General features: G+C 38.6%; 1 protein-coding gene across 1 annotated transcript in view; it reads left to right on the top strand.

The window, feature by feature from the left end:
* LOC141438421 (zwei Ig domain protein zig-8-like) overlaps positions 1–15,810 on the top strand; it is a 562,997-nt gene that overhangs the window by 445,983 nt on the left and 101,204 nt on the right. The window contains exon 3 of the mRNA XM_074102289.1: positions 8,564–8,774. Within this exon, the coding sequence (XP_073958390.1) occupies positions 8,564–8,774 (211 nt within the window). The remainder of the gene's footprint in view (positions 1–8,563; positions 8,775–15,810) is intronic.

Genomic DNA, 15,810 nt, shown 5'->3' with positions numbered 1-15,810 from the left:
GGTGCCACAGACAGACACACAGACACACATAGCGGCCAAACGTATAACACCCCTCTTTTTGCGTCGGGGGTTAAAAACACATTCCTCTCAATACATCCTCGCACATTATTAGGTAGTAGACACGCTGCTTTATCCATAATTGTATATCACATCAGACCCAGCTGTTTAGTGTGAAAGAGCAATAAAACAAATTGTTTTTTTTTTTTTATTCGACTGGGTAGCAAACGAGCAAGTGGGTCTCCTGATGGTAAGAGATCACCACCGCCCATAAACATCTGCAACACCAGGGGTATTGCAGATGCGTTGCCAACCTAGAGGGCTAAGATGGGATACCTCAAGTGCCAGTAATTTCACCGGCTGTCTTACTCTCCACGCCGAAACACAACAGTGCAAGCACTGCTGCTTCACGGCAGGATAAGCGAGCAAGATGGTGGTAGCAATCCGGGCGGACCATGCACAAGGTCCTACCACCTGCAAAATGCTGATTGTATTGATAAAACCATTTTTCAGGCAAGTAATATTATAAAGAATTATATTTAAATCATTTTACCAATGAAACTCACGTGGTGCCTATTTTCTTTTGGAAAAATATATGTAAGTACCATATTCACCGCCAAGTAGTGAAAACTTTTTTCAGAGGTTTTATACATGAGGTTTGAAATCTAATTTGTAAATGCTGGAACATTTTCTGTTTCTTAACACAAGATAATGCTTTTAGTGATACTCCTTTATTCAACTGACGTATGAAAAATTGGATTGTACTTTGTCAGAAACATGTTTGTCAAAGGTTTTCATGTGACAACTTTGTTGCATTACAAAGGGATTCTATTCACTAGTTTTCTGCAAATTTTTCTTATTCTACTCATCCCATCCAAACATTCCATTGGCTAAATTTGTTGGCGCTCCAAAATTGACATCATGCTATATAATCTACTATATCTTCTTTACTTCCACGGAGTGACTAAATCTGACTATTTCTAGTGTACAATAAAGAGTCTTTGTATTTTATTGTATTGTATTGTTAATCATTATAACAGACGAGTGGTGCGGCTCGTGCCGTTCCTCCCATCATGGCAAAATCGAAAGCAAACTATCAGCCATATTATGAACTAAATTAATAAACACACCACAAAGTCCTCCTTTCTTTGAAGTTTCTCATCGAATTTTTGGTACTCATAGGCGTTGGTAATTTACCGACAGATGACCCGCATGCCTGTTTACCCCAGTCACCTAACACCTTCGCTCTAAGTAAAATCAACATTAATTCTAATAAGCATTTTATTGCATTAAAAATTAGATCCGGTAATTTGCAAATATATTCTTCAATAATCCACCAAAATTTATCACCGCGACAGTAACATTTTATAAAAAACAAGCGGTTGCCCGCGGCTTCGCCCCCGTTGTAATTTTTCTAAGTTTTCTTCCATAAAAACCTTCTGCTGACAATAACGAACACAACAAAATAAGAATAAGCGAAATCGGTCCAGCCGTTCCCGAGTTTTGCGCTTAGCAACACATTTTACGATTCATTTTTATTTATAAAAAAAAAAAATAAGGCAGATAATCTTTAATAATTCTGTAAAAATCAGGCGAAATTGCTATAAGCCTATTTACTTCATAAGTTACTCGTTTTATTTATGTTTTTTGTAACACATGTAAAATCCTCTTATTTTTTTAAAGGAACTTAAAAAAAGGCTTCAAATTTTCTAAAGTAAAAATTAAAAATTAATTACAATAGTGGCATAAAAGGTAAGTATAGTTAAGGTTTAGGTAAGTTTTTTTAACGGATCTTGGGACATTTTGTACTTATTTTTGCTGCTCATAATATATCTGTTTAACAAAATACGTAATTTTCAATCATATCTCTAGTTGGATTTTAAATGATAATTAATTAAAATCTAATTTCTTGATAATATGTGACTTAGGTAAAGGTAGTAGTGGGCTGTTTTCCGCAACTCGACGTCGGTATAATATGGGACTTAAAAAATCTTATTTTATCTTTTTCCTAATAGAAATTAGACGTATTACGAAATAATCATTTTAAGTGTTTCTTTTTATTTTCCTGTTAGATATATTGGTGGATTCAGCTTGCAGGTTTAAAAACTGAATAAATCAGACATATTAATATATGTTGACAGTAAATTTACTGATAACATTTTTGCTCAAAAAAAATCACCTATTTTAGGGTTAATTTTTTTACCATCTTCCGAAACCAAATTTATGTGGATTCGAAACTATAGGTTCTTAAAATTACACGTAAAAGCCGTATAAAAAAAATATCCATATATCGAATTATTCCAAAAAAACTGTAGAATGACCAGGCTAATTTGCCTCCCTCACATAATAAAAAAAACAAAGACTGGCGCAAATACTGGGCATAATACCCCGTAAAATGTTGATAAATATTTTCCCACCATAAAGCATTGTTCTCGGCAGTTGTCGAGTTGATATTTACTTTAATTTATTCTGGGGCTCTTTACAAAGGCATTGTAAATAAAATCCTGTGCCGGCCATGTTTTCTTTAATTAAAATTCTAAGAAATTGATGGTAAACAGCGATTTGGAGACTAATGCCGAGGAGCTGGGCTGCGCTGATAACTCAGACAATTTTTGGCAAAAAGAAAACGCAATACATAGTCCAACGTAACTTTGGTTACCTATCATAATGTCTGGTAGAGAAGAATCTTACAAAAAAATAATGAGTGTTAACTTAAGCGCAATACCGGATGGGCCCTGTAACAGGAGCAAAAAATTAAAACACAGGTGCTGCTACTCAAATGGAACTACTTTAGTTCAGCTAAAGCGAGCGAAGAGGCTCATCGGCGTCACCTGCGATGCGGATTTTTGTCGTCAGAGCCTTCGTCATCGCAGAAGAGTGGCTTCCCTGTCGGTATTCTACAGGCTACATTTCGGAGAATGTGCTTTGGAATTGCAGTACCTTATTCCACCTGCTCCTTTCTTCAACAGGTCTACCAGAAGTAGGCGGGGTCTCCACCCTTACGTTGTCAGTATTCCAAAAATCCGCACAAAGCGTTTTCGCTCTTCCTTCATCAACCGCACAGCAAAAGAGTGGAATTCCCTGCCTGCGACTGTGTTTCCTGAAAACTACAATTTGGCCGCCTTCAAGTCTAGGGTGAATGAGCATTTACTAGGCAAGCGTGCTCCATCGTAGGCCTCATCCTCGCTTTCCATCAGGCGTGATTGTGGCCAAACGCAAGCCTATACTGTATAAAAAAAAGCTACTTTCAGAAATTAATTAATTTTATCGTAATGTTTATTCCATACAAATTAAATTGTATTTTCAATGTACATCATCCAATAACCTAAATGACGTCGCATGTCACGTAACTAATTACTAATTTCGCAATACGTTGCTTGTCCAATTAAACTTCAAACTATAATAAAAGTCATAACACAAGCTATTTTCAAAAGTTGTAGAACTAAATCCGCCGTGGTGGCCTAATGGTTTGACCTATCGCCTCTCAAGCAGAGGGTCGTGGGTTCAAACCCCGGCTCGCACCTCTGAGTTTTTCGAAATTCATGTGCGGAATTACATTTGAAATTTACCACGAGCTACGGTGAAGGATAACATCGTGAGGAAACCTGCACAAACCTGCGAAGCAATTCAATGGTGCGTGTGAAGTTCCCAATCCGCACTGGGCCTGCGTGGGAACTATAGTCCAAGCCCTCTTGTTCTGAGAGGAGGCCTGTGCCCAGCAGTGGGACGTATATAGGCTGGGATGATGATGATGTAGAACTAAATTAGTTCAACATGAAGAGTGGAAGCTGTGGTTTAATTTTTTGCTCCTGTTACAGGGCCCGCCTTGTATGTACCAGGGCCCACTAAAACCCGTCTGGGTTGGCACTCGCCTAGCCAGAGAACTAACGTACTCTATTGATTTTAGAAAAAAACCTAGCCTAACCTTCAACTTAGATAAGTAGCAAAACCCCCCATTGTCATTTCAAAGTTCTCGAAAACGGCCCAACCAAAGAACTCGTTTCACGAAAAGAAACTGCGTCGAAATCTTCTATTTGGGCCAATCAACTATTTTACCGACACTTTGGACGTCTCCTGCGTTACCAAAATTGTCTCTGGCGTTACCAAAAAAATGTACTTCCAACAAGATATTTCACGGTTTAATAGGTTGAACTTACGTAGGATGGCATGTATTCATGTACACCATCTATTAAATTACAGAAAAAACATCTTTACTTACAAAAATCTGCAATTGTTTGTGTAAGAGCTACAATTATACAGACTGACAGAGAGGCAGACGTTGGCGTCAAACTTATAACACCCCTCTTTTTTCGCAGGGGGTTAAAACACGTGGACGTACAGACTACAGACAAACATAATTCCACATTTATAACAATAGTAGGATTTTCACGAAGTTTTACAGTTAGTTATAGTCAAAAACTACAACAAGTACTGTTGCTTACAAAGCTATCTTCAAACCCAAATCCCTCCTCCCCCCAACCACCTTTACATTTTTCCCTCCGGCACTCTAGTCAGCCTGAATGAAGCAATCAATCACCCGACAGTCGACTTTACCCCTATATAAATACAGATAATTTTCCATTGCGACGCCCCTTGAGGATTTACATTCAGCTTCGCGACTCAAGAACTGTACTAGGAAAATACTTTGTTGATTTGTGACACAGACTGAAGGACAGATGAAGCACTTGAATATTTAATATTAAACACCTGTGAATAATTTAAATCAATTGACCTAGTCCCTAATAGTCCCTATAAGCAACTAAAAAATATACTACTCACAGCTTTTGCTACAGAAAGGATTCAATATAATTTTGAAGGACAATATTTTTGGCGAAAAGTTTAATTAACAGGTTTCTTCAGTAAATGGGAAGGAGAGTTGAACTTGTTTGGACCGTAAAGCAGAGAGGCGCGTATTGAGGCCAAATATGCGACTCTAATTGATCTCCGAAACCATCAGTATCGCCTTCTGCGGACTATTTTGATGGGCATAATAGCTAGAAAGCAAAAACTCATGGCTCCGTAACATCCAGGAGTGGACGAGGCCCTGTACAAAAGTACAAAATTCGAACTTCGTATCTTGCCATCTCGCTGACGCTTATATTATTTAATACGAGTGTGAAAGGGACGGAACGACACGAACTTCGATTTTCGTAGTAACCCCCAGGATCAAGACAGTGTAACAGCTAGTTAAGCTAGTTATGGACAGCTCGAGATTTAGGGAGCTGACCGCCAATGATGAAGTGACTATAAGAAGAAGAGGATGTCACGAATAGGTCATTAATCGAGCACTGGATTCTACTTGATTTTCTGGCGATAAATTCTAAACATTGTGAATCAGCTACGCCGGAGAAGTTGTAGCAGCAAATTCTCCTGTCAAATCCCGAACAAGTCCCAACCGTTTTTATTAACGGTATTCCACGTATTGCACGCAATATGCATTTCCAATTTTCAACTGAAATTCCAAGTTTAACTTCAGCGAGATATTTGAGAGCTCTTTCAGCTTCATTCTTTACTGGGTTTATTTCTCGGGATCCTACCGTTTTCGTTTCGCTCTAAAATGGTTGAACAAATTTGGATGAATGAAATATATGGTATAAATGGTATGTATGTACTCGTATGTAGCTGGACGTCAGAAGTGATACACAGGATCATTTTCCCGATATTCCCATGATATCGAAATCATTCCAGCCTATATACGTCCCACTGGGCACATGGCGCAGGCCTCCTCTCAGAAGGAGAGGGCTAGAGCCGTAGTTCCTACGTGAGCCCAGTGCAGATTGAATTGCTTGAATGAGATCGAAATAAAATCTCGAAATCTCAACCGCACGGTTTAGAGTCGGGAAAATGAGCACGATTATTTTTAATGCAACGTCAATGAAAACCACGATGTAAGTTTTGCAAACTGCCATGGAAATTTATAAAATATCCGGAAATCAATTCAACTTAGACGACCGGGTGGCCAAGTGATTAGAGAACCTGACTACGAACCTTGAGGTCCCGTGTTCGATTCCCGGCCAGGGCAGATATTTGTACGAATAATACGTATGTTTGTTCTCGGGTCTTGGATGTTTAATATGTATTGAAGTATGTATTTATCTATATAAGTATGTTTATTCGTTGCCTAGTATCCATAGTACAAGCTTTGCTTAGTTTGGGACTAGGTCAATTGGTGTCAAGTGTCCCATGTATTTATTTATTTAATTGTCGGATCTAATGCCTTACGCGTGCGAAGACGCGGGTAAAATCTAGTTTATTCAAATTCTAATGATTTGTTGATGATTCAAAGTCTAGCAGCTTTCGTGACCTCAAAATAATCAAAGGAGAGACATACTCAGCTAAAGGTCTGTAAGCTTCAAACTGAAGGGTCCCCGAAAGCCTTTTTATTTGACACGAGACATGAATCCCATAAGAAATTATTACGAAAGCGACTTTGTATTGTATTGGATTCTGCTCACAAATGTATATATAGGTGTTAAAGTTACACAAAAATTCTGACTGACTGATTGAGGATCATCAAAAGTGATTCAGCATTTCCACAATATTATTTAAAGACAAAATAAGGCAGAAGACAAAGGAACATTCAAGCAAGCTTTATGTTTACATATTTAAACAATAAAACGTTCTCATTCTCATTTGATCATTCTCATTCGGCTTTTGAGCTGGACACATATCACAATGCACTGCTGATTGGCAATTCTCTATTTTCGTGGGGATGCTATTACCTATCATTATGTGACTAATTTAATTATTTGTTATTCTATTACAAAAAAAAGTTATAACAAAAAATAGAACCGACTACAAAAAACCATGAAAATAATTTTCTACCAGTCTGAAGTCGGTGCCTCAGCACGAGCCAGCAGGAGTGGACCTATAGTCGTCTACCTCACCTAAATACTATATGTACGAGTGTATTGGGCTTCAATCACTCCTGCTGGCTCGTGCTGAGGCTCCGACTTCAAACTGGTAGAAAATTATTTTCATGGTTTTTTGTAGTCGGTTCTATTTTTCGTTATATTTTTTTTACGCCTTTTAGTGTAAAAGATCTAAGATACAATAATTTAATGTCAACTGCTCGTCACCTTTTACGAAAAATTGCTTTTTCCGATGCAGAGACGTTCATTATTGAGGAGTCCTGGTGCTTCGTCACCCGTTCCATTTCACCATATGAATTACGATGAGCTTAAATTGCTTAGCAACTGCGTTAAAGTATGCGTGGTCAAATTTGGTCTTCATCATCAGTTCCACTTCACCAAATGATGATTTTCAAAAGCAAATGCACGAGTTACTACTAAATATATCGAAATTACCATAGGTCTTCCGACAATATTTGAAGAGTTCCCTCGATTTCCTTGGGATCCAATCATCAGATCCTGATTTGGTGCTTATGGGACCTAAAAAAAGAAAAAAAAGCATTTATTGAAACATTTCAATTGAAAGCAAACATTGAAAGCATTCCTAGACTACCAAAAAAAAATTTTTTTAAATCGGTTCATAAATGACGGAGTTCTGAGGTAACAAACATAAAAAAATATACAAGGGAATTGATAACCTCCTCCTTTTTTTGATGTCGGTTAAAAAGGTTAATTTAAACCAATTAATTCATTCGTTCGAGCTATTAAAACCAAGTTCGTTCCAACCGAGCATCTGTCTGTTAGTCTGTAATGTATTTATTGTATGGGCCAAGTTGCCCAAAATAAATGAATTTATTATTATTATTATTATACTATGAAGTGTAAAAATTCGAACTACGTATCTTGCCGTCCCGCTAACGCTAATATACGATAGTGAGAGGGACAGTGCGATACGAACTTCGATTTTCGAATTTCGTAGTAGCCCTCCTGTTTCACCGCTCAATCCGCCGATAGCACCGACCTACAGTAGCGTGCTTTGCATCAGATCCGATCGAGTGATTCATTAAGATACTGCGTCGCTCTATCACTACCGCGATAGCCTGCTACTGCAGAGCTTTGTTTCCCATTCAGAACATTCCTACAGTGGAAATACAGCTACTAAGTATGTTTAAAACTTTCGCAATTCTCAGCGCTGCTTAAAAAACGGTGACGGTACGGAATCGCAGTGACGCATCGTATGCGCACCGTTTTTATCGCATGCACGCAGACGGTGCGGAATCGCAGTGCCGTGCCGTATGCGTCACGACTTCTGGTGGACAGCATTTAGTGCTGACATTTACGGCACGTCACTGCGATTCCGCAACGTTCGCGTATTTTAAGCAGCGGTGTGACCGCTCTTTTACTCGTACTAATATATCTCGGGGTTTCATCACGACTACACTACCTACTTATTGCTAAAATCGCCTCGACGTTTCGATCACATTGCAGCAGCCATGGTCACGAGTCAACTGATGTAATGTGGTCGAAACTTCGACATAATTCTAGCTTTGCTGCGGTTTGAACCCAAAATCCTCTGCAGTACAGGCCATAAGTACCAATACCATTGGACTACTCAGCTTTTTTTTCCATGATCATGGTCTAAGAGCGGTGCCGTTCTGGTTTTAGTACATCTCCCGACACAAAAGCCACTATACTCAACTTCTCCTTTTCCCCAGGTGTCCTGGATCCGGCATCGCGACCTGCACATCCTGACAGTGGGCGGGTACACGTACACTTCAGACCAGCGGTTCCAGGCGACGCACTCCCCGCAGACGGATGACTGGACGCTGCACATCAAGTGGGCCCAGCAAAGGGACGCCGGCGTGTACGAGTGCCAGGTGTCCACGCAGCCTGTGAGGTCGTTCTTCGTCACGCTGCATGTTGTCGGTGAGTTTAGATCGCATTTACCTAGACTTAAGCACGGTTAAGGCACGGAGCACCATTAAAGACTTAGTTCAACTTACATCGACTAACTTCATAGAGGTTCGGTGTAAGTACTTTTATGGAGGCGATCGTTGTACGTCACGTTTGCGTATTTTAAGCATCGGTGTGGAAAGCATGCAATAAAAACGGTGCGCATATGATGCGTCACTGCGATTCCGTATCGTCACCGTTTTTTAAGCAGCGGTGTGGCAGCTCCTTTACTTGATGGAGTAAACCTTAAAATTTCAAAAAATATTCTTTATTTTTGCTAAATCCGTAATTATTCTACTTGATTCCTAATACTACATACACTCAAAATTTGTACTTGTCAGTTGTATTTTGACGTTTCTGGGCATTTCTATCTACCGTTGTACCCTAAAATTTGGTAGGTAGACTCAGTATGATTCCGAGCTGGAAAAACAGGGTCTCCAGATGTGTCCCTAAAATATTGTATCCGTGTGTCCGTTTTGTTACGAATTTTTCTTAATATTTTTCAGGCCCTTTTACAAGAAAATGAAATTGTCAGAAAAAGCAAATATTAAATTATCTAAATAATATGCAACTGTCAGGCTTTTAGTTACTTAATTAACAAGTGAAAAATAATTTTCTATTTCAATTATTTCCTTTTTAGTTTCAATGCAACATTAAACTAGCCGAAAATGTTAGTAATGCGGCAGCAAATCGGACGCAAAATAATTTAAATGCATAGAACAGTGCCCACAACAATAAAATGACTACAAACGTATTTCCAATCGGCTTTTACAGCCAATACTGCTTTCGGTATGCGACAAAATATCCGTTGTCAGTGAAACTGCGAAATAATTAAAATATTCCATTTGCGCTCATACAAGTTCCAGCGACGTGAATTGCAGATAGACCGTTATGCTCTAAACGTGCAAATCGCTATTGTCTGCGGCACTAATACATATTTTAGTTAAAGTTTGTTCTAGTATATAATGGATTGATATTTAACTGCTTGTATTCTCAGCTATATAATCAATCATACTAATGCAATAAATGCAAAAGTTTGAAAGTCTGTTTGTTTGTTACCTTTTTTGTTACTTCTTTTGAATTCAGATGAAATTCGGGATACAGATAGTTTGAGTCCCGGAGAAAATTTCATAGTTCCCGCGAAATCCTACTGATATTATAAATGCGATAGTGTGTTTGTATGTTTGTCCTTCTTTCACGCCGTAACGGAGCGACGGATCGACGAGAATGTGGTATAGATATAGTTTATGGACCCGAGAGTGGCATAGGCTACTTTTTATCCCGGAAAAATGCAGTTTCCGAGGAACAGCGCGCGATAACCGAATACCACGCGGGCGGAGCCGCGGGCAAAAGCTAGTAGTATATACATAAACCTACATCAATTGCCATAGTATTGAAATATTATTTTATTTATGTCACTCCGACAGTATGTCGAATCTAATGATACATCACTATGTTAAAATCCGTCCAGCCTTTTAGGCTGCCGAGGACCAAAGAAATAGAAGACATACATACCCACATACATATACATACAAGCATCTCGCCAAACATAACCCTCCTCAGGACCCCTCTGTAAGAGACTCCTGTGCTGTGAGTTGCTACAGTCGCGTCTGTTTGACGGGCGTCAGCCGTCGCACAATAAATGAATACGTTGCTGCTGACGCTCGCCGCAGCTGTTCCATTTAACACTGCACAGGGCTGCCGATTAGATATCAGGAAGTTTAGGTTTTATGTGGGATCGTTTGGAGGGAAACAAACAGTAAGTAAATAACCTAATCAACAAAAAGTTGGAAAACCCCGACTATGTCATTTCAAAGTTCAATATCTCAAAAACGTCTGAAATAAATTTGATAAAACATATTAAGAAACCATCGCTAGAAAATCTGCTTTCGAATAAAAAAACCTCATTCAAATCGGTTCAGCCGTTTAAGCGCTACGGTGCCACAGACAGACAGGTACACGGACACACAGATACACAGACACACATAGCGGTCAAATTTATAACACTCCTCTTTTTGCGTGGGGTTAAAAAGTTTATTAAAAATTAAACTCAAATACGTTAAAAATGAAAAAACAACAGTAAACACATTCATCCGAATTTAACTCAACGTCTTTCACTCATTCGCTCGTCTCATTCATTCCACAGAAGTTTTCGGTCATACGGTCCGCTCGCTTACATCAAATCATTCGTACAAAAATCCCCTCATTCCCACATATTATATACAAGTGTATTTACAAAATAATCAATATAAACATTAAAAATACAAAAAATGTTATTGCAAAGAAAAATAAAAAATTGTATTACTCTATTTTTCCGAGGCTTAAGTGCACAAGTGGACTATGGCGGCCCTATTGGAAAACTTGATGAATTCTATTAGTCTAGAATTCTTTCGTAGTAGGTATTTTATGCAAACAGTTGTATCAGAAGGGTCAAAAATGGCGAGTGGCATGGGTTACGATGTGAGCGTATATTCGTATAATATGCCGTATTCTCAACGAAATCTAAGATATGATGCAGGTATTAGCAAACTTGGCGTGAACATACAAGAGACGCAGATTCGAACCCAGCCCGGCACACACAAATAATTTTTGTTTTTATAAAATCTCAAAAACACATGCCAGTAACTTTGCATCAGAAAGCACAAGGTGTCTCCAAACAATTTATCCTACAGTAAAGGATCTCGGAATATTATTCAAGTACCTATATGATGTTGGACATACCGTCATCATAATAATTATGGTACATTTAGCAGCATTTTTCCAAGCATATTTGAATATCAATTGTAAAAAATTCATTCATTAAGGCGGCTGCTCACGTTAGCTCATGGTAAAAGTCTCGTCAGATGGCGTTAAAAAATCAGACTGTCGAATTTTCGTGATGTTTTTTTGTAATTTTTAGAATATCCGTAGAATACTAATAGTTGAGTTTATTATTTGCGAAAACAATTTAGAATTGCCGATTTTTTGACTACAGTCGAACGAAAAATAGTGTGCCAATTTTGAGATTTCAGGGCTCAAATTTAGGTGTCAGGTACAGCCTTATACGGACACTAGGAGCTCACGCACACATGCAAATAGACAGCGCCAACTAGTAAAAATTATTGCATCACTTTTCTAGGCTTTCGGAAGGCTTTCGCGTAAGCTACTACAAAATATTCATATATTTTTTTTCGGGTCACGAATATTTGTATCAATTGTACTTTTGCCCTTAAAATGTTCAAATATCTAGATAATATGAGTGTTTCATATGCGACGATATAGAATTAGATGAATCGTGTTAGAGTCCCAGGAATCTAATCTTATGTGATTTTTGGCTTTGGACTTGGAGATTGTCGAGTAGGTATGATATTGTGCTCAAGTTGGTAACCACATATGATGCTCTTGTGACATACATACTTTGATAATCATGCATTACATGCGAGTGTTACTCCTATTTCTTCGAATATTGGAGACGTAATCTTTCCGTGTTTTATTCTACCTACCAGTCTTGATTGCAGTTATCTTTTGAGTTGAGGTTTGCGATAAATCTTTGTATTGTATGTATACCGAGGTGCAAATGGTCATTTTGGAAAGCTGAAGAACGGAAGGCCGTAATGCTGTATAAGTATGTCAACTACCCTGATGCGTAAAAACAGTTCATGTGTAGTGGTATAGTACGCTGGAAAGGAAACAGCCTCGTTGAAGCTATCGGTATGTAGAATCGACTGGAAACGACGTTTCATATTTTGAATCTTTATTTATACGTGGATAATACTATCATCATCATCACCATCATCATTATCGTGGTCTGGTTGTTTATATATATCTAGAGGGTCCTTTTCATCATAAGCTTTAGAATTTCCGTGTAATTTTTCAAGACAGGTACTGCTGCGTCCTTAAAAGGGCAGACCTAATGCTTTACGACGGTGCTGGTGGGCATCGTACGGTAGTAAGCGAGGACCTCTGGGGAGCTAGTACAGTCTCCATGTTTTCAATTGTCGTTTTGTGTCGTGGGTGTGCAGATAATAAAAATTCTTAGATATAGTGTGAATTTCCAGGTGTAGAGCTTTATTGTGCTAGCTGCTCGAGGAAGACCTGAATGCGTTCAAGCGTGTTGCTGCTGGATGCAAGTTAATACTATAAAAATGTTGCAAGTATTACGCTTGCGTTATATTAGCGATTAGATTACGCTTGAATCATTCCAAGTACATTTTTCGTTAGATCCGAAGGAATTTGTTTTGGAGTTTTCGACGGTAAATTCAGAACTTTACTTCCTATTTATTTGTATTTAGTATGAATAATGAGAATACAGGCTACATGTAGGCATCTACATTTCTACGAAAATAAAGAACATTCTGACTCCAAAGCAAATCGGATCTCGTTTTTCGGTATGCCCAGTATTTCAACCAAGTAGGTAGAAATTCGTTCAAGAATTCCCACAAATTGCAAGAAATACCGAGATTACATCTGAATATATTTTACTTACAAGAGATACTACCTATTTACTCAATTGATGATTAGCTGCTTGACGACGACCGGAGTCTTTCAGTGCTCACCCTACACGCGTATGAGCAAAATTCCTTCTTGATGCGAACCGATTGCGGTTTAGGAACTAATCTTATGACATTTTTTTTCCTCCCGACCCGTGGTCCAACTACTATGTCTAACTGGTTGCACCACGGGGAAGCAAGTTTACTCATAGTCAACCGTTGCACCACGGAGAAGCAAAATCAGTAGTCAATTCTGGAAAGTATGTTTATCCATGGTCCTACTGGTGGGTCCAATTAGTTTAACTAGTTGAACTACCACTTGAACTCTGTGGAATCGGGTTCGGACTGTTGGTTTCACTGTATTCAGAATAAACTACATAGTTGTTGGGTTTCATGCGACTTTTATTTTATTAAAAATGCAGTAATGATAGTACCTATTCTGATACACATGACCCAAGGTAATTTTACATCCCCATGGTGCAAATGGTTCAACATAGCAATTGTTCATATGCCCGTTGGACAATAGCCCTTCAGTTGTACCACGGGTCACAGCAATAAGTAGCAGAAAAAAAAGTAGTCTGAGAATTGAACCATCCTGGGTAAGTTTAGGTTCCCGTGGTGCAACCAGATAGCAGTTGGACCACGGGTCGGGAGGGATTTTTCCCTTTGTGCAGGACGGTAGCTATAGCCACGCAGCGATTTCCCTCGCTCGTGCCTAAAATATCACATTTTTTCAAAATACTACATTACTTATTCATTAAAATTCCCACTATACCAGATGCCCAAAATAAGACATTCCACAAAAAAACACTTCTTGTGTAATCTTCGATTTTGTAATGTGGCGCATGGTATTTTAGGCACGAGCGCCCTCTATCTGGTATAGCTTGGATTGCTCGAAACAGATGCAAAGTCGTGCTCCTACTACAGTCTCCTACTGGTAGGAGCACGAACACAATATTATACTAATTCTCTACTAGTAGGAGCATGAATACCTATATGTACTGATTTTCCTACTGAAAACCAGATGTATGGAATAGTATCATTTAGTCTAAAAAACTAAAACACAGGTGGTCTAAGAAGCAATAGGTCATGCAGCCTATCAGTAACGCAAAAGTATTCTGAAATGTAAAATTTAGCAATATGCGGAATAAAATTATGAACAGATAGAGATGAACCTGAAATAGGATTTATATTCTCAGAGTATGTAACCATGTCAACCGATCAATGACATGACATTGGTCTAAAGAAATTGTAAACTGGTACACTGTCATTATAAGAATTGACAATTTAGAAAGTGGTTCATTTTCGAATTGGTCTCTGGTCACAGTGAGAAGTGGTCAATTTAGTGAGAAGACGTTATGAAATCATCATCATCATCATGATCATCTCAGCAGTAGGACGATCACTGTTGGACAGAGGGCTCCAATCATAACCTCCAGTTGCTTCGGTTGGCAGCGGCCCCCACCGTGGACCCACGGCTTTTACCAATCATCCGTCATCTCGTTGGTGGACGTCCTACGCTGCGCTTGCCGATCCGCGGTCTCCACTCGAGTATTTTCGGCCCCAACGGCAATCCTATACTTTGCGGAGGTTCATAATATCAATGAACTGAATCAATTGCTTCGCTCACCCGTGACTTTATAAATAGCTACGTTTATGCATGAAATGTGTGTTCATACAGTTCCTCCACCTGCACACTGTCGGAATACGCACAAATCATAACAACACATCTTATCACACCACCACACTACACTGATGCGTTTCGAATTCGACCAGATCTCATCTTTAGAGCGAACACAAACGTTCACCATAGATGTTAGAAATAGTAAAAGATATAAAGATATTATTATAAAGGTCGCGGATGAGCAAAGTAAATATTTCAGTTCACCATAGGTACCAAAATATATTATGTAGTACTTACCGTACAGTCACCACCATAAGCGTGAAAGCTGTCTAGGTGCTGAAAATATCTGAACATGATTATATATTTATTGTGCATTACGTAAATGCGTGTTCCGATATTTTTTTAAATGTTTAGACAGCTCCGCTATGTGTTGTGGCGTCAGTGCGAATATATCACGAAATAGAAGTATGCAAATCACGTAAACGATATTTTGAGCATGAAAGAATAAAACAAAGATAATTATAACATTTTTAATAATAGGGAGACTATTTTACAACGTCTCACAATTACCCTTACCTACCTACATTAAAGTAGAGGCAGCATCCAAATAGATCTTGTATACTTAGCGTAGTTCTTAGCAGCAGTAAAAAAAAAAAACAAGTAGTTGAGATGGCTGTTCTACTTTTGTCATTTATAATTCCTATATCATATACCTAATTAAGATTGAGAAGTGAGTGAGAAAAACTGCAATCCCCTAACTTTAGGGCCTAAAGAAATAAGTCTTTGAAAAATAATGTCTATTGTCTGCCGCAGTGTGGATGCCGTCGCTCGATCGTCAAAATCCTGGGTTTTACAGCTAATAATTAATTAACTTAATTTTAACTATCTTTTACACAGTAAGAGTTAGGCTACTAGT

This window comes from Choristoneura fumiferana, chromosome 18 (genome assembly GCF_025370935.1).
Source record: "Choristoneura fumiferana chromosome 18, NRCan_CFum_1, whole genome shotgun sequence".
Taxonomy (NCBI): domain Eukaryota; kingdom Metazoa; phylum Arthropoda; class Insecta; order Lepidoptera; family Tortricidae; genus Choristoneura; species Choristoneura fumiferana.
Note: the sequence above shows the minus strand (reverse complement) of the source record. Positions and strands in the feature narration are given on the sequence as shown.